Source organism: Haliotis cracherodii, unplaced genomic scaffold (genome assembly GCF_022045235.1).
Source record: "Haliotis cracherodii isolate W230 unplaced genomic scaffold, xgHalCrac1.p SCAF_26, whole genome shotgun sequence".
Taxonomy (NCBI): Eukaryota; Metazoa; Mollusca; class Gastropoda; order Lepetellida; family Haliotidae; genus Haliotis; species Haliotis cracherodii.
This window is the reverse complement of record NW_027266282.1, coordinates 5,242,719-5,265,968: the sequence shown is the minus strand read 5'-3', so window position 1 is coordinate 5,265,968 and position 23,250 is coordinate 5,242,719. Positions and strand designations below refer to the sequence as shown.

The window sequence follows — 23,250 nt, the reverse complement described above, 5'->3', positions numbered from 1 at the left end:
TGGTCGTGGTGGTGATGATGATGATGAGGATGGTGATGGTGATGATGATGGTCGTGGTGGTGATGATGATGGTGATGATGATGGTCGTGGTGGTGATGATGATGATGATGATGGTGATGATGATGGTCGTGGTGGTGATGATGATGATGAGGATGGTGATGGTGATGATGATGGTCGTGGTGGTGATGATGATGGTCGTGGTGGTGATGATGATGATGATGGTGATGATGATGGTCGTGGTGGTGATGATGATGATGATGATGGTGATGATGATGGTCGTGGTGGTGATGATGATGGTGATGATGATGGTCGTGGTGGTGATGATGATGATGGTGATGATGATGGTCGTGGTGGTGATGATGATGGTGATGATGATGGTCGTGGTGGTGATGATGATGATGATGATGGTGATGATGATGGTCGTGGTGGTGATGATGATGATGGTTGTGGTGGTGATGATGATGATGATGGTGATGATGATGGTCGTGGTGATGGTGATGATGATGGTGATGATGATGGTGATGATGATGATGGTGATGATGATGATGGGTATTATGTATCATGGTAGACACCAATCCAATTAAAATTTACTTGAAGAATGAACCCTGATCCAAAATGAATGAGCCAATGTCTAAGTGTATTGATGTGAAACACTCTAGCTTACAAAGGTTTTGGTTCATTGAGCTGTTTTATTCTAAGGCTCTGCATCTAACGTCATAGTCTTAACAGGTATATTCACAGCCAGTGTTTAATATTGATAGGTCTTCCGTCTCCTCTGGGAGTGGCAGTGTTTATACCTAAGGCTGTAGAGTCTACTACTAAATAAAACATACCATTGAGAGAAATAAGGTACTGTTTGTTTCTAATGCTGATTGCTTAGCCTTTGTAAGACATATGATAGGTCATTTGAACTAACATTTTTAGCCCACTAGTTGTTATAGTGGCAAACCCTTAAAAGTGTCAAATGTCTACTGGTCCTTATGATACCTTAACTATTTGGTTGTTTGGCAAGGACTGTAGGACTAGTGCCAGTTTCGATCACTGAACACTGATGACGCTGATAAAACTAACATATTCAGACATCAGTTCGAAAAAGTTAAAACAGATTGCCTGATAGCCAACTTAGAGTTTAACACTGAAATCTGTAAGCCAAGAGTGTGGTCTGACCTGATTACGGCAGACGGTGGTTACGAGTTAATAGTTAATGACATGGGTGATGGCAGGTGTGATGAGGCCGGCGGGCACACCCTCTGATGGGGATGCTGGAACAGGATATTGTCATGGGATGAGGGAATTGTGTATAGTCAGGACAGTGTGGAATTGTGCAAAGACCATTGAAAGGGCCTGTTCAGCACAGGGTCTATCTTTAACATGTTTAACAATGTTTAACATGTTATGGTATTGAGCATGTTATATTCTGGCTGTGGTGGGGAAGGGGTTGCTGGGACCGTTGTGTTCTAGGAAGTACTGGAAAATTATCCTGTTGCCCCTGGCTTTACACACGCACAAAGAATTGATCACTGAACAAATCACTGAAAAATATATGCTGTAAAACTTTAATTTGTTTTTGTCCTTTCAGAGAAATAATTGTATGTGATGCAGTTACAGAAAAAAATGAAAATATTCTGTCTCTAACAAAACTCCCATCCATTATCTAGAATATTCAATTTTTTGTAAGACTGGAATAAATTTAAAGAATTTGATTAATATTTTCTTTAGATGATTCAGCAGAAAAATATTTGATTTAATAAATCTTTGATTATTCTGTCCTAGCCAAGTGATTGTATGAAAGGAATTTTATTGTACACCAAAGTGCTGAATTTGCTTTGTTAAACATTCATCTCATTACGATGAAATACAACTGAGTGAAAGTAAATTTGAATAAAAATAATATAAAAAACGAAGATCCGGGGTAGGAACCCATGCTTGCCGTAAACGGCAACTATGCTTGTCGTAAGAGGCGACTAACAGAATCGGGTGGTCAGGCTCGCTGACTTGGTTGATGAATGTCATCATATTCCGATTGCGTAAATCGATGCTCATGATATCAATCACTGGATTGTCTGGTCCAGACTCTATTATTTACAGACTACCGTCATATAGCTTGAATATTGCCAAATGCGGTGTTAAACAAAAAAACAAAAGAACAAAGAATAATAATAAAAAACAGTTGATCAGCTGAAACATGTTCTAATAGCAGGGATAGAAATAAGTGCTAGCCTTCCACCTCGGACCAATTTGGTTAATGTTAAAGGTATCCTGAGGGCTAGTAGTTGTAGCATTCAAACATGTTAGGGGGTATTGCTGTTAGGGCCGTTATGATTCACTCATGTATTTTGTGAATCGAACCATGTCCCTTCATGAATTGGATTTGTTATTCTTGGACACAAGAATCTAATATTGACAAAAAGAAAGAAAAATGAGTTCTTTAACCTAAAAATATCCACAAGAACTCATTATATGCATACCTAGATTTCTTCAAAGACAACACTCTTATATATATTTAATTTGACAGTAATGTGGTCACTGGTCATTGTCGCATTTAGCCACTTTTGCAGATACAAGTACCTGGATAAGTGCAGTATATGAATTTATTACTTGCCCGTGAAGAGATCACCCGTTTAATAAACATACAGCTTTATTACACATTGTGTAATACCAAAACGCGTGCTTATGTACTCTCGGAACACGTTTCACGAACAAATATTGAAAGCTCTCAACATCCCTTGGCGTATTCAACGACATTGCGTGTGGAGATGATAGATCACTGGGAGGAGCTTATGGACACGTCACATTGCTTTGACTCGCCGATGGATCTTGCAACAAAATTCAACAAATTACGTCATCGGGTATTGTGACGTGATTGTAAACTTTGAGCTGCAAGGCCCCGTTCCACAAGGCGATCGTACTCTAGCGCAACGAGAGTCTTTAGTCTAAGTTAAATTATGTGAGTTGTGATAGCCTTAGCACTACGATAATTTTGTGGGACGAACGCCTGAATTCTAAAGGTGGACCATTGTATGATATTAAATTCATACGTTTCAACTTTTGACGTGTTTGAAGTATTATTCTGTTAAACTCAATTGGATTATGCCATGGATCGTGTAGGTGTCGGCCTATTTACACTCAACAGTATAATTCTAAAAACATTATAAATGACAAGTAATAAATAAAATACTAAACTCGCTCTCGTGTAAAACCAATTTTATGAAACTCGTGAATAGTTCTGGTATCTGACGAGCGAAAGCGAGTCAGATACCAGAACTATTCACTCGTTTCATAAAATTGGTATTACACGGGAGCTCGTTTAGTATTCTATATGTATAATATAATAATAATCATTTACACTGTCAACATGGTCACCCCATGTCAAAAAAATATTTTTGTTATTGTTTCACTGAATATAATAAATAATACATCAACTTTATTCGTGCATAAATATTCATATTGCCCTATATTCGTGAAACATATCATATTCGCCTCATAGCGTATTTTTTGCAGCCCTAATTGCTATAGTATATGTCATCACTGTTTGGGCAAGTAGACTTTCTTGGTTACTTTCTGCCCCTGAATAGAATAGTCATGTCAGATTCCTTGTTCAATTAGTACCAGTCAACTAGTTTAACATGGACGCACATCATCACTATGATCATGTGGTGTATCCAAGATGATGCAGCCGTGAAGATCCGGGGTAGAATAGGTCTTCAGCAACCCATGCTTGCCGTAAAAGGCCACTATGCTTGTCGTAAGAGGCGACTAACGGTATCGGGTGGTCAGACTCGCTGATTTGGTTGATGCATGTCATCGATCCCAATTGTGTGGATCGATGCTCATGATGTCAACCACTGGATTGTCTGGTCCAGACTCGATTATTAACAGACCGCCATCATATAGCTGGAATATTGCTGAGTGCGGTGTTAAACAACAAACCAACCAACCAACCAAGATGATGCCATCAAACTCTTTCCCAGATCACTGGAGATACCAGTTCAAAGTTTCTAGTTGAGTCCACCAGGACTGATTCAGGTTGATGAACAATTTCAATATACTTTTGAAGATAGAGTTTGATGTGTGTAAATATTTGTGTTGCAGAGGCCTCTTGGGCGGACATGTTGTGGCCTCCTACCTCAAGAAGAAAGGGAAGGCCTTGTTGTGGTACAACAGTGAGCTCTTGGAGAAGGCCAAGGAAGTCGGCGATCGGCTGCTGCCGGCCTTCAATACCACCACCGGCATTCCATACCCCAGGGTAGGTTCACTGTGAACACAGGCATTGCATGCACCAGGGTAGGTTCACTGTGAACACAGGCATTGCATACCCCAGGGTAGGTTCACTGTGAACACTGGCATTCCATACCCCAGGGTAGGTTCACTGTGAACACAGGCATTGCATGCACCAGGGTAAGTTCACTGTGAACACAGGCATTGAATACCCTAGGGTAGGTAGATACACATGCATTGAATACCCAAGGGTAGGTAGGTACACAGGCATTGAGTACCCCAGGGTAGGTAGATACACATGCATTGAATACCCAAGGGTAGGTAGGTACACATGCATTGAATACCCTAGGGTAGGTAGGTACACATGCATTGAATACCCAAGGGTAGGTAGGTACACATGCATTGAATACCCTAGGGTAGGTAGGTACACATGCATTGAATACCCTAGGGTAGGTAGGTACACATGCATTGAATACCCCAGGGTAGGTAGATACACATGCATTGAATACCCAAGGGTAGGTAGGTACACATGCATTGAATACCCTAGGGTAGGTAGGTACACATGCATTGAATACCCTAGGGTAGGTAGGTACACATGCATTGAATACCCTAGGGTAGGTAGATACACATGCATTGAATACCCTAGGGTAGGTAGATACACATGCATTGAATACCCTAGGGTTGGTAGGTACACATGCATTGAATACCCAAGGGTAGGTAGATACACATGCATTGAATACCCTAGGGTAGGTAGATACACATGCATTGAATACCCTAGGGTAGGTAGGTACACATGCATTGAATACCCTAGGGTAGGTAGGTACACATGCATTGAATACCCAAGGGTAGGTAGATACACATGCATTGAATACCCTAGGGTAGGTAGGTACACATGCATTGAATACCCAAGGGTAGGTAGGTACACATGCATTGAATACCCAAGGGTAGGTAGGTACACATGCATTGAATACCCTAGGGTAGGTAGATACACATGCATTGAATACCCTAGGGTAGGTAGGTACACATGCATTGAATACCCTAGGGTAGGTAGGTACACATGCATTGAATACCCAAGGGTAGGTAGATACACATGCATTGAATACCCTAGGGTAGGTAGGTACACATGCATTGAATACCCAAGGGTAGGTAGATACACATGCATTGAATACCCTAGGGTAGGTAGATACACATGCATTGAATACCCAAGGGTAGGTAGGTACACATGCATTGAATACCCTAGGGTAGGTAGGTACACATGCATTGAATACCCTAGGGTAAGTAGGTACACATGCATTGAATACCCAAGGGTAGGTAGGTACACATGCATTGAATACCCTAGGGTAGGTACAGGTATTGCATACCCTAGGGTAGGTAGACAGGCATCGCATACCCCAAGGTAAGTACACACAGGCTTTTTATCCCCCCGGCATATAATGCGGCAGGATATAGTGATCAGTCTGTCTGTCTGTCCGTCTGTCCGTTTGTTTGTCTGTCCATAATCATTTCCATTTCTGTGCCTTTTGCTATTTATGAATTTAGATATTTTTTTTCCTGTTTCCATGGCAAGAAGTTTGACTTTGACTACCACTTTAAAACTAATAGGTATTCTTCCTTGAAACTATGCACACATATGACCAGTTTGTTATCTGGTGACTTTTGCTATGTAGGGATTGTTAGAATTTATATTTTTTCTGTTTCCCTGGCAACAAGTTTGACTTTGACTGTTCATGTTGGTGTGTACCTGACATAGAAATACAAAGTTCCGAATCCATGGTATTGTTTTGAAAGCTCAATAACTACCCTTGTATACTGACAGACAGATCTGACAGAAATTCTTCATCAAATGGACTTAACAGGCAGATAATTTGTTCTTTCGAAATTGTAGGGGCCCGGGGGATTTGTCATCTTCTGATGACTCTTGTTTGCATTCCCCAGGGTAGGTACATGTGTGCCATCCTACATTATGCTAAGTACCAGATACATGTGTGCCATCCTACATTAGGCTAAGTACCAGGTACATGTGTGCAATCCTACATTAGTCTAAGTACCAGATACATGTGTGCCATCCTACATTATGCCAAGTACCAGATACATGTGTGCCATCCTACATTAGGCTAAGTACCAAGTACATGTGGGCCATCCTACATTATGCTAAGTACCAGATACATGTGTGCCATCCTACATTAGGCTAAGTACCAGGTACATGTGTGCAATCCTACATTAGTCTAAGTACCAGGTACATGTGTGGCATCCTACATTAGGCTAAGTACCAGGTACATGTGTGCCATCCTACATTAGGCTAAGTACCAGGTACATGTGTGGCATCCTACATTAGGCTAAGTACCAGGTACATGTGTGCAATCCTACATTAGGCTAAGTACCAGGTACATGTGTGGCATCCTACATTAGGCTAAGTACCAGGTACATGTGTGTGTTGCAGGTGAACCTGCTGCGTGGAGTAGACAGCGCCATCCTGTCTCAGCACAAGGACACGTGTACTGCTTGTGCTGGCACCATGCTGCTGGAGTTCGCTGCCCTCAGTCGTCTAACAGGGGAGCGGATATATGAGGTGGGACATCATGATGCCTAGGCACAGGCCACATGTCAGGAGGGGGCCAACCGCCAAGGGGGAGGGAGCAGGGGCTGGGACGAGGGCCAAGAGGCAGGTCAGGGGGCAGGAGACAAGGACCAGGGGCGAGGGTCAAGGACAAGTGGCAGAAGCAGGGGCCGGGGGAGGGACAAGGGCCGGGGGAGGGACAAGGGCCAGGGCAAGGGTTAGAAGCAGGGACCAGGGGAGGGACAAGGGCCAGATGGAAGGGGTCAGAGGTAGGGACCACGGAAGGGGTCAGAAGTAGGGACCAGGGGTGGGACAAGGTCCAGATCGAAGGGGTCAGAAGTAGGGACCAGGGTGGGACAAGGGCCAGATGGAAAGGGTCAGAAGTAGGGACCAGGGTGGGACAAGGGCCAGATGGAAAGGGTCAGAAGTAGGGACCAGGGTGGGACAAGGGCCAGATGGAAGGGGTCAGAAGTAGGGACCGGGGGTGGGACAAGGGCCAGATGGAAGGGGTCAGAAGTAGGGACCAGGGGTGGGACAAGGGGCAGGGGAAGGGGTCAGAAGTAGGGACCGGGGGTGGGACAAGGGGCAGGGGAAGGGGTCAGAAGTAGGGACCGGGGGTGGGACAAGGGGCAGGGGAAGGGGTCAGAAGTAGGGACCGGGGGTGGGACAAGGGGCAGGGGAAGGGGTCAGAAGTAGGGACCGGGGGTGGGACAAGGGCCAGATGGAAGGGGTCAGAAGTAGGGACCAGGGGTGGGACAAGGGGCAGGGGAAGGGGTCAGAAGTAGGGACCGGGGGTGGGACAAGGGCCAGATGGAAGGGGTCAGAAGTAGGGACCAGGGGTGGGACAAGGGGCAGGGGAAGGGGTCAGAAGTAGGGACCGGGGGTGGGACAAGGGCCAGATGGAAGGGGTCAGAAGTAGGGACCAGGGGTGGGACAAGGGGCAGGGGAAGGCGTCAGAAGTAGGGACCGGGGGTGGGACAAGGGCCAGATGGAAGGGGTCAGAAGCAGGGCGGGGGAGGGACAAGGGCCAGGGCAAGGGGTCAGAAGCAGGGACCAGGGGTGGGGCAAGGGGCAAGGCAAGGGGTCAGAAGCAGGGACCAGGGGTGGGACATGGTCCAGATGGAAGGGGTCAGAAGCAGGGACCAGGGGTGGGACAAGGGGCAGGGGAAGGGGTCAGAAGCAGGGACCGGGGGTCAGATCAAAAATGGAAATATGAATGTATTAGTCAGGTGCTGTCAAATGATTTATTGAAGTCCAGATGACTCAGGATACTTCTTTCTCATGTAGAAACATCGTGGCTTTCTTGAAAGGTTCGAATGGGGTTGCTTCTATATTTGCCTGTAATACAACACCTGTCTATCATGTTTGTGTAATAAAAATATTTGTATTTCAACCTTAACAGTATTGAATTTTATGTATGTGTTTCTAAGATATTTGCCAATGTCATGATTATTGTAACATTCTTGTGGATGCAGGATAAGGCTAGGAAAGCAATGGACTATTTGTGGAAACAGCGCCATCGAACAAGCGATCTCATGGGGCTGGTTATCAACATACACAATGGTGACTGGATTCGCCGAGGTTAGTGTTAGGGATGTAAGGATGTAACAACAACGTGACACATGACATTTTACCTAATCTGATGCGTATTGTTAGATTAGAATAAGGCCTAGTGATGTCTTGAGTCAATGTTGTTTATTCGGTTATGTTCAAGAACAGACATGTACATGCACACACAGCAGCACTCATTCCCCGGCAACCTGTCTCACTTACGTCACATCTGCCATCGACCGCCTTCACGGTCTAGTGGTAGAGCATCCACCTGGAGAGCAGAAGGTCTGGGGTTCGATCCCCGGCTGCGTCATACCAGAAGACGTTAAAAGATGGTGCTTGTTGTTTCCCTGTCTGGCACTCGGCATTAAGGGGCTAGAACAAGGACTGGTAGAATCGGAGTCAGTATACTGTGTCTGAGTGGGATGTTCATGTTAAACTGCGACATGGTATCTCAGTGAGCCAGCACTATATATCGACATCAGTCCGGACTAGTACAAGCAGCCACACACACACGTGCGTGCACGTCGCCATATAAGTGCAATAATCTTGGACGTGACGTTAAACCCCATTTCACCTCACTACGTCACATCTACCATCATATGGAACATAACTTACCAGTAACAAGTTACCCTGACGACATCGATGTGACCACTCACTGGGTGCCGCCATCTTGAATGGAGTCTTGCTCTTGATATGTTTTTACATTTACAAACTAACTTTTAGCATGTATCATTATTTCAATTTTGCAAATTTTACAAAAAAAACGATAGCAGCATTATATTATATTATGGTTTACAACAATGCTTGCTCCTACTGTCTCCTTACTGAATGCTTTGATGTGACCTGATAGTAGAAGACAGACTGTTTGAAATGTGGTTTTCCCTCCTCAACAGAGAGTGGCGTGGGTGCTGGCATTGACTCCTACTATGAGTATGTGTTGAAGTCCTACATCCTGCTGGGGGATGAGACCTACTTGGACCGCTTCAATAAGGTGAGCGCTCATTGAGTGTATCCTGTAGCATGGTTGGATGCAGTGTTCCTGTCCTTATCATTAATAGGCGTTTGTCAGAGGCCTATATTCGGCCCCAAGTTTACAGCAAATGTCATTAATAATCCCCAAATTAAAATGAAAAAGGTAGATATATAATTAATTTTATGGTTTTGTAGAGATAACCTGTATTTCAATTATACCAGGGACCCGTTCCACAAAGCGATCTTAGCGCTAAGACTGTCGTAAGTCAGTGTTAAAGAATGGGAGTTACGATCGACTTAGCGCTAAGATCGCTTTGTGGAACGGGGCCCTGGACTAATAAAGAGGACAAGTTTTTTGTTATTTGTTTGATATCATTACATTGAATGACATCTCAAAATACAATGTTAAATATAAACATTAATTTTTCTTTCTCAGTTTGCCTGCAAGGGGAAGTTAGTTTAGAGTCGTGATTCCTGAAAACATCTCGCTATCTGATTATGACTAGTGAGTCAGTATCATGTAGAGAAACATATAAATCGCCGGTGTTCTGTACAACACCATTCAGCTCATGAAATCCCACACACCCTGGCGACTGGCAACTCATATTTGACTTAGAATCTGGTGTATAGGACACTGTGAAAAAGAGTTGGGGTTAAGTTGAATGGATGTTTGGTAGTGTTTGGTTTGGAAAGAGTTTGGGGTTTATGGTTTATTCCGTGTACCTGCAGCACTACAGTGCCGTGATGAGGTACGTGAGTCAGGGCCCCCTGCTGGTGGATGTCCACATGCACAAGCCCATGGCCGCCTCCCGGAACTTCATGGATGCTCTGCTGGCCTTCTGGCCCGGACTGCAGGTGGGTGAAACATGGCTCAGTTCAACACAGCCGTCTTAGCAGTACGGTTGTTCTAAGTCTGTGTTATGGTATGGAGTAATGATTATCTTAGCACTAAGATCGCTTTGTAGAACAGGCCCAGGATTATTATGTTTGGTTAAATCTCAAGCTCCATTGCTCGGCGACCACCTCCGTGGTCTCGTGGTAGAGCGTCCGCCCGGAAAGTGGAAGGTCCGGGATTCGATCCCTGACCGCGTCATACCAAAAGATGCTACTTGTTGTTACCCTGTCTGGCGCTCAGCATTGAGTGGCTTAAACAAGGACTGGTCGGCTCGGAGTCAGTATACTGTGTCTGAGTGGGGTATTCATGTAAAACACTATAAATCGGCATCAGTCCGGACTAGTACAAGCAGTCACACAAACATACACACGTACATGCACATCGCTATATAAGTGCCATAATCTTGGACGCGACGTTAAACCCCATTTCTCCTCATCTCCATTGCTTGGCACGATGTGGCTGAAATACTGTCGATGTGACATTAGATATTAACTCATTCACTTACTGAAGCTCCATTGTATGTATGTGTGGTCCCATTCATCTTCCCGAGGCAAGGGTGTTTAACTGACTCTAAAAGTCCATCCTTGCTGACCTAGGCTGGAATTATTTTTTAGGCTGAACTGCATAGTCCAATCAAAATTCTGTAACGTCGACATCTGGTTCATAAACAACAAGGCAACTACCGTGCTGAATTTGATCGATTGCAGGATTTGCAGAGCATGTTTGCCATCAACTGGCCGTTGACACATATTTTCCAAATCTTGTCATGTTTTTAATCAAGGTGCTCAAGAGATTTGATTTTCTTCACGTGGAAAGCCTGTTTTATTACAGTAAAAATCTTTGCTATCGATGAGATCGTCTTGACTGGGCGCCACCATTTTGTTTGAAGCAAATGTAAGTGATATGAGAGGTAGAAGGAGATAGAAGGACATAACTTAAAGTCAGTTAACTCCCTTTCCTTGGGAAGATGGTTCCTATTTGGAACGTCATTTTTCTTGAATCGCGGATAGCTTAAAATAATTTTGGTTGTCACCTGGTCTTTAAGTCAATAGTCAATCTACACTGAAATGAGTCATTGTGTCATTGTTGTCGGAACAGTGATATAAATGAACAGGTTGCCGTTGTACAAAACGACCCTAGCGCTACGACTGTCGTAAGTCTGTAAGATATGGGAGTTATGATCACCTTAGCGCTAAGATTGCTTTGTTCAATGCCACCCAGGGCTTTACATTGTGCCCTGACAGCATGGGATGTTGCTCATGTTATAAGCCTCTTATTTCTCTGGGCTGGGAGTGACTCATGTCTCAGTGATGTAACTGAAGTACTTCTGATTGCAGTGTAAAACAACATTCACTCACATTCCTGCTGATGGGCTCAGGCTTTTTGTTATTATGCTTTACGATACACAATATAGTTTCTTTGAAAGGAGACAGTCTTCTTTGGGGATATGTTTTATGTGCACAATGTTTTTCTGCCCAGTTAGAAAAATACGGACATGTCTGTTTACCGTTTCTGGACTAAAACTCTGAAACCATTGAAAAGGTCTTGGTGAAATTTGCTATGTGTTCAGTCAAGTGGTGAACTGATGCCTTTTGATGATTTCGGAGGTTTAATATTAAGAATTGCCTTTCATTTTCATGACGATAAGTTGGATTTACTGAAAATGAGGGTAGTTTTGGTTTCCGGAAAGGGAAACGCCAAAAATCGTTGAAAATTTCTTGATAAAATTTGCTATGCAGATCAGTCTAGTGGTGAACTGTTTCCTTTTGATGATTTGAAATATTGAAAAAGACTACAGCATTAATTTTTTTTCACTGAACAGAAGGCAGCCAATGGCAATGAGCCAAAAGTGGGGTATAAATAGCCAAACACAATTTCAGAATTTGACCAGAACTGAGGATATATCACCTCTCAGAGTCTTGTTGAATAATGAAATTAGATAATATCTTGAATAAAATATATTCATTAATAAGCCCCCTCCCTCCCTCTCACTGAACGTCAGTCTGTCCTTAAACAGCGTTGATACAGGACTATTCCTGTGCTTCCCATGACTCCCCGTTCATTCAGGCTGGCATTATTATCCTTGGTCTTGAATTTTACAGTTGTTTTGAAAAGGCCTTGAAAATACAATAAAAGTAATTTAAACTTTGTACCTGATTTTGGGTACCTCATTTGCATGATGATTGCTTGAATGTTCTACCGAATGAATGTGATTGCAACCTGGGATGCAGTACAACTGCCTTGAAGTGCCATGAAAAGGCCTTGCATAAGTCTTGAATTTGTTGAAGACAAGTCTGGACCAAGCCTCACTGCCATGTGGGTGTTTTCCAGGTGCTGAAGGGCGACATCCGGCCGGCCATCGAGACACACGAGATGCTGTACCAAGTCATACAGAGACACAACTTCTTACCAGAGGTATGGAACACTGCCTTGTCACAGCAAGATATTGAACTCTCTCCAGAATTGACTTAATGAATCTAGGAAAATCCTCATGAGTCAAAAACTAAAAATGGGTATTATCAATTTCTATAAAAAATGAAGGGGCCACCTAGCTCATGTTGATATTACATTCACAGAGATTTGACAATGGATCTGAAGTATTGTTCTGGTTGGCACACATAAATACAAATCAGCACTTCTAAATATAGCTATGAGTGACCTGTAGCACACCATAAGATATACGTCTGTCATACACAGGGACTTGCAGCCCTTACATTTACCAGTCTATTTTAGCACTCAATATCTTGTTTAAACCATAGAAAGGAAACACTGTGTTTGCTGAATTGAGTTTGACACTAAAATACTGTATAAAGATGCTTTCATAAAAGGATTCTGTATCCAGTGATTTAGGTATTTTACTATTCCTAAGTCAGGATGCTTATTTTTACAGGCTTTCACAACTGATTTTCGAGTTCACTGGAGCCATCATCCTCTGAGGCCCGAATTTGTGGAGTCCACCTACTTCCTGTACAAGGTGGGTACTGCTCTTGCTGCAGGGATCGTGTAGGGTACTGCTTGCTGCAGGGATCGTGTAGGGTACTGCTTGCTGCAGGGATCGTGTAGGGTACTGCTCTTGCTGCAGGGATCGTGTAGGGTACTGCTTGCTGCAGGGATCGTGTAGGGTACTGCTCTTGCTGCAGGGATCGTGTAGGGTACTGCTCTTGCTGCAGGGATCGTGTAGGGTACTGCTCTTGCTGTCAGGGATCGTGTAGGGTACTGCTTGCTGCAGGGATGGTGTAGGGTACTGCTTGCTGCAGGGATCGTGTAGGGTACTGCTTGCTGCAGGGATCGTGTAGGGTACTGCTCTTGCTGCAGGGATCGTGTAGGGTACTGCTCTTGCTGCAGGGATCGTGTAGGGGGGGCTCTTGCTGCAGGGATCGTGTAGGGTACTGCTCTTGCTGCAGGTGTCACGTAGGGTACTGCTCTTGCTGCAGGGTTGGTGTAGGGTACTGCTCTTGCTGCAGGGATTGTGTAGGGTACTGCTCTTGATGCAGGGTTGGTGTAGGGTACTGCTCTTGCTGCAGGTGTCATGTAGGGTACTGCTCTTGCTGCAGGGATCGTGTAGGGTACTGCTCTTGCTGCAGGGATCGTGTAGGGTACTGCTCTTGCTGCAGGGATCGTGTAGGGTACTGCTCTTGCTGCAGGGATTGTGTAGGGTACTGCTCTTGCTGCAGGGATGGTGTAGGGTACTGCTCTTGCTGCAGGGATGGTGTAGGGTACTGCTCTTGCTGCAGGGATGGTGTAGGGTACTGCTCTTGCAGCGGGGATTGTGATTGTGTAGGGTACTGCTCTTGCTGCAGGGATTGTGTAGGGTACTGCTCTTGCTGCAGGGATTGTGTAGGGTACTGCTCTTGCTGCAGGAATCACGTAGGGTACTGCTCGTCTTAGGGATCGTGTAGGGTACTGCTCTTGCTGCAGGGATTGTGTAGGGTACTGCTCTTGCTGCAGGGATGGTGTAGGGTACTGCTCTTGCTGCAGGGATGGTGTATGGTACTGCTCTTGCTGCAGGGATGGTGTAGGGTACTGCTCTTGCTGCAGGGATGGTGTATGGTACTGCTCTTGCTGCAGGGATGGTGTAGGGTACTGCTCTTGTCTTAGGGATCGTGTAGGGTACTGCTCTTGCTGCAGGGATTGTGTAGGGTACTGTTCTTGCTGCAGGTGTCACGTAGGGTACTGCTCTTGCTGCAGGGATTGTGTAGGGTACTGCTCTTGCTGAAGGTATTGTGTAGGGTACTGCTCTTGCTGCAGGGATGGTGTATGGTACTGCTCTTGCTGCAGGTATCGTGTAGCGTACTGCTCTTGCTGCAGGGATCGTGTAGGGTACTGCTCTTGCTGCAGGGATCGTGTAGGGTACTGTTCTTGCTGCAGGTATCGTGTAGGGTACTGCTCTTGCTGCAGGTATCATGTAGGGTACTGTTCTTGCTGAATGTATGTTGTAGGGCACTGCAGACTGCCCCAGTACCCCTGTATACAGAAATGTACCCCAGTATCCCCTGTATACAGAAATGTACCCCAGTACCCCCTGTATACAGAAATGTACCCCTTCCCAGATGAGGATTCAGGAAGCCAGGTCCGAAGTGGTTCCAAGGAAGCGATGCCTGTCCTGAGGGGGAGCTGAATGGCTGGGGTAGTCAGACTTGGTGATTGGGTGCATTGTATGTGATCGTACCCTGACAGTGCGGGATGTTAGACAAGATACTGATCACTGGTTTCTTGGTACAGACTCTGTTATATACGGGCCACTGACATATAGCTGGGACATTGCTGAGTATGACAGTTAACAGCAACAAACAAACAACCATCATTATTATGATGTGTGTAATTATGATTCGTGTTTGCAGGCTACAGGTGACCCCCACTACCTGGAAGTTGGCAAACAAGTGGTGGAGAATCTCGACAAGATGGCCCGGGTACCCTGTGGATTTGCTGCCATCAAGGATGTCACCACGCTTAGACATGAGGACCAGTAAGTCTTCTACTACAGCTACTACTACTACTACTACTACTACTACTACTACTACTACTACTAGGGGCGGTCGGGTAGCCCAGTGGTTAAAGCGTTCGCTCGTCGCGCCGAAGACCCGGGTTTGATTCCCGACATGGGTACAATGTGTGAAGCCCATTTCTGGTGTCCCCCGCCATGATATTGCTGGAATATTGCTAAAAGCGGCGTAAAACCATACTCACTCACTCACTACTACTACTACCATGACTACTACTACTACAAGAACTATTACTACCACTACTACTGCTAGAACTACTACCATGACTGCTACTACTACCATGACTACTACTACTACTACCATGACTACTACTACTACTACAACTACAACAACTATTACTACCACTACTGCTGCTACTACTACTACTACCATGACTACTACTACTGCTACTACTACTACTACTACTACCATGACTACTACTACAACAACTATTACTACCACTACTGCTGCTACTACTACAACTACTACTACTACAACAACTATTACTACCACTACTGCAGCTACTACTACTTCTACCATGACTACTACTACTGCTACTACTACTACTACCATGACTACTACTACAACAACTATTACTACCACTACTGCTGCTACTACTACAACTACTACTACTACAACAACTATTACTACCACTACTACTACTACAACTACTACTACTACTACTACTACTACTACTACTACTACCATGACTACTACTACAACAACTATTACTACCACTACTGCTGCTACTACTACAACTACTACTACTACAACAACTATTACTACCACTACTACTACTACTACTACTACTACTACTACTTCTTGTATTTCCCGAGTAAGAGCCAGGGTAGAACACAAATTCTTAAACGAGTTTGGTAAAATCAGTATGACACACATGCTAGTGTAAAAAAATCTTTTTACCCATCATTTCTTAATCCTTTCGAGCTCTCCTTTTGCAAAATGCGCTGATCATGACATCAACAATCTTCAGCTATGGTGTCATTTCTAGTGTGATGTCATTCCAACCTTACATCTCAATAATATTTAAATGACGTCAACTAAGCTGCCCGGATGACGTAAACAATAAACTGGTGTGCGTGAAGTGATATTTGCAATAGTGCACATTTTATGAACTCTGGTATTTGTAACCCTATGGGTAATAAAGTGAACAAATATTACAACACAATGTGCCATCAAAATATTCCATGTGGAAGATGTTAGTGTTGCGTGTCCTGTATTCATCACCTATTATCACTTTTGTGGTATTTTTGTTCTCATGTTACAGCTGTGTTTGTATGTCATAGAATGGACTCCTATGTATTAGCGGAGACGTTCAAGTATCTGTACCTGCTGTTTGCTGAGAAGGAGGAGATGGTTTTGGACATCGACGACTACATCTTCACCACCGAGGCCCACCTCCTGCCCCTCACGCTGTCTGTACAGAACACGTCCAGCATCCCCAAGGTGAGTCACAAGAGCAGCATCTTGACGTCTGGCAATCTTGAATCTCAGTGAAAATAACTCCATAATAATTAATTTTCCCTTAAACTCTTCCTGAGTGATAGGCATTAATGTAAAGAGGTAAATCTTGAGACTCCTAATCTCATTGACCATTAATTTCAACTCCTACCATGTGACAGATTAATGCAGAGGCTTACCGCAATCTGGAGAAGACTTTTCGCTCAGAGCAGACAACTGACCTCAACCCCAAACAGGTGGCGAGAGAAATGGAGGACGAGGATGACGAGTACAACACATGCCCCAACTTCCAGGTGCAGATCCCAGGCGGCATCACCTACGCCCACTCTCTGCGGAATCAGATGAAGAACCTTGTGGACAGAGTCAGCCCCCGACCTCGCAGGTATGTCAGCAGACAGAGGGACTTCTCCTCCACCACGCCCTGTAGTCTTATCCCAGATGTCAGCCCCCGACCTCTCAGGTATGTCAGCAGACAGAGGGACTTCTCCCCCACCACGCCCTGTAGTCTTATCCCAGATGTCAGCCCCCGACCTCGAAGGTATGTCAGCAGACAGAGGGACTTCTCCCCCACCACGCCCTGTAGTCTTATCCCAGATGTCAGCCCCCGACCTCGTAGGTATGTCAGCAGACAGAGGGACTTCTCCCCCACCACGCCCTGTAGTCTTATCCCAGATGTCAGCCCCCGACCTCGTAGGTATGTCAGCAGACAGAGGGACTTCTCCCCCACCACGCCCTGTAGTCTTATCCCAGATGTCAGCCCCCGACCTCGAAGGTATGTCAGCAGACAGAGGGACTTCTCCCCCACCACGCCCTGTAGTCTTATCCCAGATGTCAGCCCCCGACCTCGAAGGTATGTCAGCAGACAGAGGGACTTCTCCTCCACCACGCCCTGTAGTCTTATCCCAGATGGTACTAGAATCTGTACTTTACTAAGAAAGTGTTATCCCAAATATGACATTTGTTACATTTGACCACTTTCCAAGTTGCATTGTGTATTCATAGCTTTCTGCCATGGGAGTTGTGCCAGTTTTACATTTGTCCGAGGGAAGTGTGTGATCTAGACTACCAGTTGTCAGTCTTTCATTTTTGTGAAAGCCTTGGTGGCTTTGTGTGCTGTTGATAGGTGCTTCACTCTGGGAGTGTGGATTCCAATCCCAGATCGGACTCGGTCCAAAAAAGTACTAGAATCTGTACTTTACTAAGACTGTGTTATCCCAAATATGACATTTGTTACATTTGACCACTTTCTAAATGGCATTGTGTGTTCAATGGTTGACTGATTGCCAGGATGATAGTGGTGACTGTTTGTATGTTAGTAGGAACCAGCCAAAGCTGCAGGCGTCGGAGTTCATCGCAGGGAACAAGGCACACCTGGACATGCTCCATCAGATGGGCATCCGCATTGCCACCATGTCTGACGGACGCATACAGCTGCTGCACACAGCGTCCGAGGTAGGAGGCAGCAGTGGGTGATTTGACTGGAGGCAGCAGTGGGGGAATAGACAGTGGACAGCAGTGGGTGATTAGACAGGAGGCAGCAGTTGGTGATTAGACAGGGGACAGCAGTGGGGGATTAGACAGGAGGCAGCAGTGGGTGATTAGACAGGAGGCAGCAGTGGGAGAATAGACAGTGGGCAGCAGTGGGAGATTAGACAGGAGGCAGCAGTGGGGGATTAGACAGGAGGCAGCAGTGAGGGATTAGACGGGGGACAGCAGTGGGTGATTAGAGAGGAGGCAGCAGTGGGTGATTAGACAGGAGGCAGCAGTGGGTGATTAGACAGGAGGCAGCAGTGGGTGATTAGACAGGGGGCAGCAGTGGGGGATTAGACGGGACAGCAGTGGGTGATTAGACAGGAGGCAGCAGTGGGTGATTAGACAGGGGGCAGCAGTGGGTGATTAGACAGGGGGCAGTAGTGGGGATTAGACAGGAGGCAGCAGTGGGGGATTAGACAGGAGGCAGCAGTGGGGGATTAGACAGGAGGCAGCAGTGGGGGATTAGACAGGGGGCAGCAGTGGGGGATTAGACAGGATTGCTTCAGGCTTCTATATTGACTATTTGGGTGTGATATTGCTTCGAGCCTCTTTATTGACCATGTGGTGTGATATTGCTTCGAGCCTCTTTATTGACCATGTGGATGGTATATGGCTTCAGGCCTCTATATTGACCATGTGGGTATTTTATTGCTTCAGGCCTCTATATTGACCATGTGGGTGTTGTGTTGCTTCAAGCCTCTGTATTGACCAGGGGCGGTCGGGGAGCCTAGTGGTTAAAGCGTTCGCTCGTCACGCCGAAGACCCGGGTTTGATTCCCGACATGGGTACAATGTGTGAAGCCCATTTCTGGTGTCCCCCGCCGTGATATTGCTGGAATATTGCTAAAAGCGGCGTAAAACCATACTCACTCACTCACTCACTGTATTGACCATGTGGGTGTTGTGTTGCTTCAAGCCTCTGTATTGACCAAGTGGGTGTTGTGTTGCTTCAGGCTGCCACTCCTGATGATGCAGAAGATGGGATGAAGTTTATGCAGGAGATGATTGAACTCTCGAAGACACAGTCACCAGAGGGTAAGCCAGACAAGCTGTGTAGATGTTTAGCGGTTAATTTGCTGGTATGTCCATGGTTTGTTTGGTTGTTTGTTGTTTAATGCCGCACTCAGCAATATTCCAGCTATATAACGGCGATCTGTAAATAATCGAGACTGGACCAGAGAATCCAGTGATTGACATCATAAGCATCGATCCACACTATCGGGATCGATGACATGTATCAACCAAGTCAGCGAGCCTGACCACCCGATCCCGTTAGTCGCCTCTTACGACAAGCATAGTCGCCTTTGACGGCATGCATGAGTTGCTGAAGACCTACTCTACCCCTGATCTTCAGTTATATCCATGGTACAACAGTTTTTCATGGTACAGGAGTGGCATGTACATGGTACGGCAGGCTCAACTTTCACCAGGCAAATCACGATATGGACCAGGCGACTTATTCCTCACCCTTGTTCTGCTAAAGGAAGACATCAATGTGTGATCACACAGGGGAGGACAATTATAAAGGCTTTTGTCTGTTATTATCTGTCAGAGGATGTGAGTTATCTTAACTGTAAACAGGAGACAACCTGTGACTAAGTAGTGGAGATGATGTCGCTGTCCACATTATGAAAGCATTAGTAATTTGCAGACATACGTTTTCAACTTTTGACAGTTGTTTCATGTACATGTTGCGAAAGTATATGTCTTGTTGCCATGGTTACAGCCCAGCATGACCCAATGTTCGTGCAGCTAGTGTCGGCGCCATTCTACGGATCTGTGTTCTACAGAGCAGGGCCAGCACAGTTTGGATACGATCTCAAAGTCTCACCACCGGTAAGTTGGTAGAATAGCTTTCCTGTTTCTGTTTCTCATAGTTTTAGTATAGTAGGGTATGGAATTATCAGAGCCCAATTCCACAGAGAGCATCAGAGCAATGTACAGTTCTGACTGTCATAAGTCAATGATGAAGTGTGGGACATAAAATCGTCTTAAGATGTCTTTTTGGAATGGGATCAGTTTTGACTATTCATTTTAGGTATGGTCATCTGAAAATATAATCATTTTTTTCAGCTTATCTGTAAAATTGACATACTGAATTATATGAGATGAGTGAATGACGGGCATTATTTCAACATATCAATCCCCACATGGGTGCTATTTTATTTACAATTCTCGCTGATCATAAGTATTCAAACAACAGTCCAGTTAATAGTTCTATTACATATTTTTAATGTCATCATAATTATGCTTGCGACCATTTCAGATTCAGGGCAAGCTAGCTATAGCATCCCCGTTCAAGGCTTGCAGCCCCATGGCGAGCCCCCACACAGTGCAGGGGAAGATTGTCCTGCTGGAGAGGGGAGACTGTATGTTTGTGGACAAGGTACACGGTTCCTAAACATTTTAGCAGCAAGACTATATGTATGATTTATTAACCATGGAATATGTTAATCTGGATTACTTTCTTGGAAACGGTACCACCCCACTGCAGTACTTCCTGGGCATGTAGATACTAGGTACCTCACAGACCTGCCCCACATGGAGGAGATTCTGAGTATGATTCGGTCCCTTGCAACTTATGCTTGTCACTAGAGGCGACTAAATGAATCAGGTGGTCAGTGTCCTTGTCCATTGGGTGTCATTGTAGCCTGACTGCGAGGATCGGTGCTCATAATATTAATCACTGGATGGTCTGGACCAGATTAAATAATTTACATGCTTCATTTCCTGAGGACCTGTGAAGATCCGGGGTAGAATAGGTCTTCAGCAACCCATGCTTGCCGTAACAGGCGACTATGCTTGTAAGAGGCGACTACCGGATCGGGTGGTCAGACTCGCTGACTTGGTTGATCATGTCATGTCATCATATCCCAATTGCTTGGATCGATGCTCATGATGTCAATCACTGGATTGTCTAGTTCATTATTTACAGACCTCAACATATAGCTGGAATATTGCTGAGTGCGACGTTAAACAACAAACAAACAAACATTTACAAGCAGCTGTATTATAACTGGAGTTTGGAGTGTGTCTGTACTCATGCTAAGAGGGGATTCCTTTATGTGAAAGCAGTTGGATAAATTATGTTTTGTCTCCCACTGTAGTGAGATTATAGTCATTGAAGAATAAGAATTATTAATGTAAGACAAACAGCATACACTGTGAAGCCTTGTTGGTGTGGAGAACAATTACAGGTATTGGGAAGCATTGCCTTCGGACTGATTCCTGCTGGGAGCGATGGAAAATATAATAAGGGGATTACTCCCTTCTCGTGACTCATTAACTTTTGTTGAAGGAAAGAAATTGTCGAAGTTGTTTTTAAGTTTCTTTTCATTTTGCAGGCGAGAAATTTACAAAAGGCTGGAGCTGTCGGAGGAATTGTTCTGGGTAAGATTTCGGAGACGTGTTGTCATTTTGTCTTCAGTGAACATCTGTGATTGTGATGAAATGCTTGAGTTCACTTCCCCACAGCATACTGTGTGTGAAACCTTTCCTTGTTTGTCTCTGATTATTGCATTATCATAGCATAAATATCGTAAATTAGAAAAGAAAATTGTATTGTGCGCACCTTTGGCAAGCATAATACATGTTTTATTCTTGATATATGATATTTACAATATGGAAACACACAAGGGTAGTAATCTATTTATTTACTTTCATTCTAAGAATAATCAAAATTTAAGACATATTTTCATTCACTAATGGGGGGCACAGGTGGCACGGATGGCCCAGTCGTCTAAGGCTTAGCGATTCGCTGTGCAGAGTTGCATCCCTTGGGCACACCGGAAACCTATGATTGTGGGTTCGAATCCTGGTTCTCCCTGATTATGTTTCTAGGTTTGTCAGCACCATACCTGTGCCCGTGGGTTTCGCCAAAGTGGTAAACATCTGAGACCTGCATCACTTCGGGCTTTCCTCCAACATTAAGCCAACACGCTGTTATATAACTGGAATGCTGTTACAGAGCGGCATTAAACCCAACTCACTCTCTCACTAATGAAACTTCAGGAATTGCGCAGAAATATAATGCCAAAAGTTAGCTGCCCCATTTTTTATGAAGTACCAAATGTTTTGCAGCCATCGCTCACACGATTGGGAAGATACACTGTGTGATCAGGCTGATTTATGTCCCTGTGCCCTGACAGCAGGGATTGTTGTTCTTGCTGTCAACCACTTGTCCTCGTGACCAGGGTGCTGTGACATAGCTGGAATATAGCTGACTGAGACTGAAAACAACAGCCTTGCTCCTTGACCAGCAGATATAATCATGGTAGTGGATGTAGAGGTCATTTGCTGTATTTTCAGACCAGAATGACGGCAGTACCAGTGAGAGCCAGACTCTGTTCGCCATGTCGGGGGACGGACAGACGGACATCACGATCCCCATGGTATTTCTCTTCAAGAAGGAAGGCAATGCAATCATCTCAGCACTGTCTCAGGACAATGACCTGCAGGTGCTGCTGACAAAAGAAGCCAGGTCGAGGGGTAAGTTGTTTCAGGTAGAATAAGGACACTTTAAGGACCGCTACTACCGACTAATTTAAGAAATGACAATGTTTCAGGGGTCTTCGTATAATTGAGAACTACCTTTTCTTAGTTTCATGACTAAGATCTGTCTTTTAGCTATAATCTGCCTTGTTTGTTGTTTGTTTATCGTACGCCACACTCAGCATTATTTCAGCTATATGATGGCAGTCTGTAAACAATCGAGTCTGGACTCGATAATCCAGTTATTGATATCACGAGCATCGATCCACACATAATGGATACAATAACATGTATCAAACATGTTTGCGAGCCCGACCACCCGATCCCTGTAGTCACCGCTTATGACAAGCATGGATTGCTGAAGACCTATTCTAACTTGAATCTTCATGGGTCAGCTACATTATGAAACCTTATTAATCTGGATGGTAATGTTTCCAGAGGAATCGTCCAGAGGATTATCAAATTTCAGGAATAAATTATCACTGGTTCTGGACTAATCAGCTGATAAGATTTCATTGAACTTGTGTTTAAGAGAAGTGTGTGAAAGAAAGTAAAAGGGTCAATGTTTCA

At 44.8% G+C, this 23,250-nt stretch overlaps 1 protein-coding gene across 2 annotated transcripts in view; it reads left to right on the top strand.

Annotated features, from left to right (window-relative positions):
- The window catches only part of LOC139472966 (ER degradation-enhancing alpha-mannosidase-like protein 3), a 47,543-nt gene that overhangs the window by 19,260 nt on the left and 5,033 nt on the right, over positions 1 to 23,250 (top strand). Inside the window, exons 6-21 of one of the 2 annotated variants that reach the window (XM_071255454.1) lie at positions 4,093 to 4,246; positions 6,659 to 6,787; positions 8,251 to 8,356; positions 9,223 to 9,320; positions 10,031 to 10,156; positions 12,528 to 12,611; positions 13,087 to 13,170; positions 15,038 to 15,162; positions 16,483 to 16,642; positions 16,819 to 17,039; positions 17,977 to 18,109; positions 19,143 to 19,224; positions 19,916 to 20,025; positions 20,456 to 20,575; positions 21,534 to 21,579; positions 22,498 to 22,677. In XM_071255454.1, coding sequence (XP_071111555.1) covers positions 4,093 to 4,246; positions 6,659 to 6,787; positions 8,251 to 8,356; positions 9,223 to 9,320; positions 10,031 to 10,156; positions 12,528 to 12,611; positions 13,087 to 13,170; positions 15,038 to 15,162; positions 16,483 to 16,642; positions 16,819 to 17,039; positions 17,977 to 18,109; positions 19,143 to 19,224; positions 19,916 to 20,025; positions 20,456 to 20,575; positions 21,534 to 21,579; positions 22,498 to 22,677 — 1,958 coding nt within the window. Of the gene's footprint in view, positions 1 to 4,092; positions 4,247 to 6,658; positions 6,788 to 8,250; positions 8,357 to 9,222; positions 9,321 to 10,030; positions 10,157 to 12,527; positions 12,612 to 13,086; positions 13,171 to 15,037; positions 15,163 to 16,482; positions 16,643 to 16,818; positions 17,040 to 17,973; positions 18,110 to 19,142; positions 19,225 to 19,915; positions 20,026 to 20,455; positions 20,576 to 21,533; positions 21,580 to 22,497; positions 22,678 to 23,250 lie in introns of both variants that reach the window. The other variant, XM_071255453.1, reaches the window with a different exon arrangement.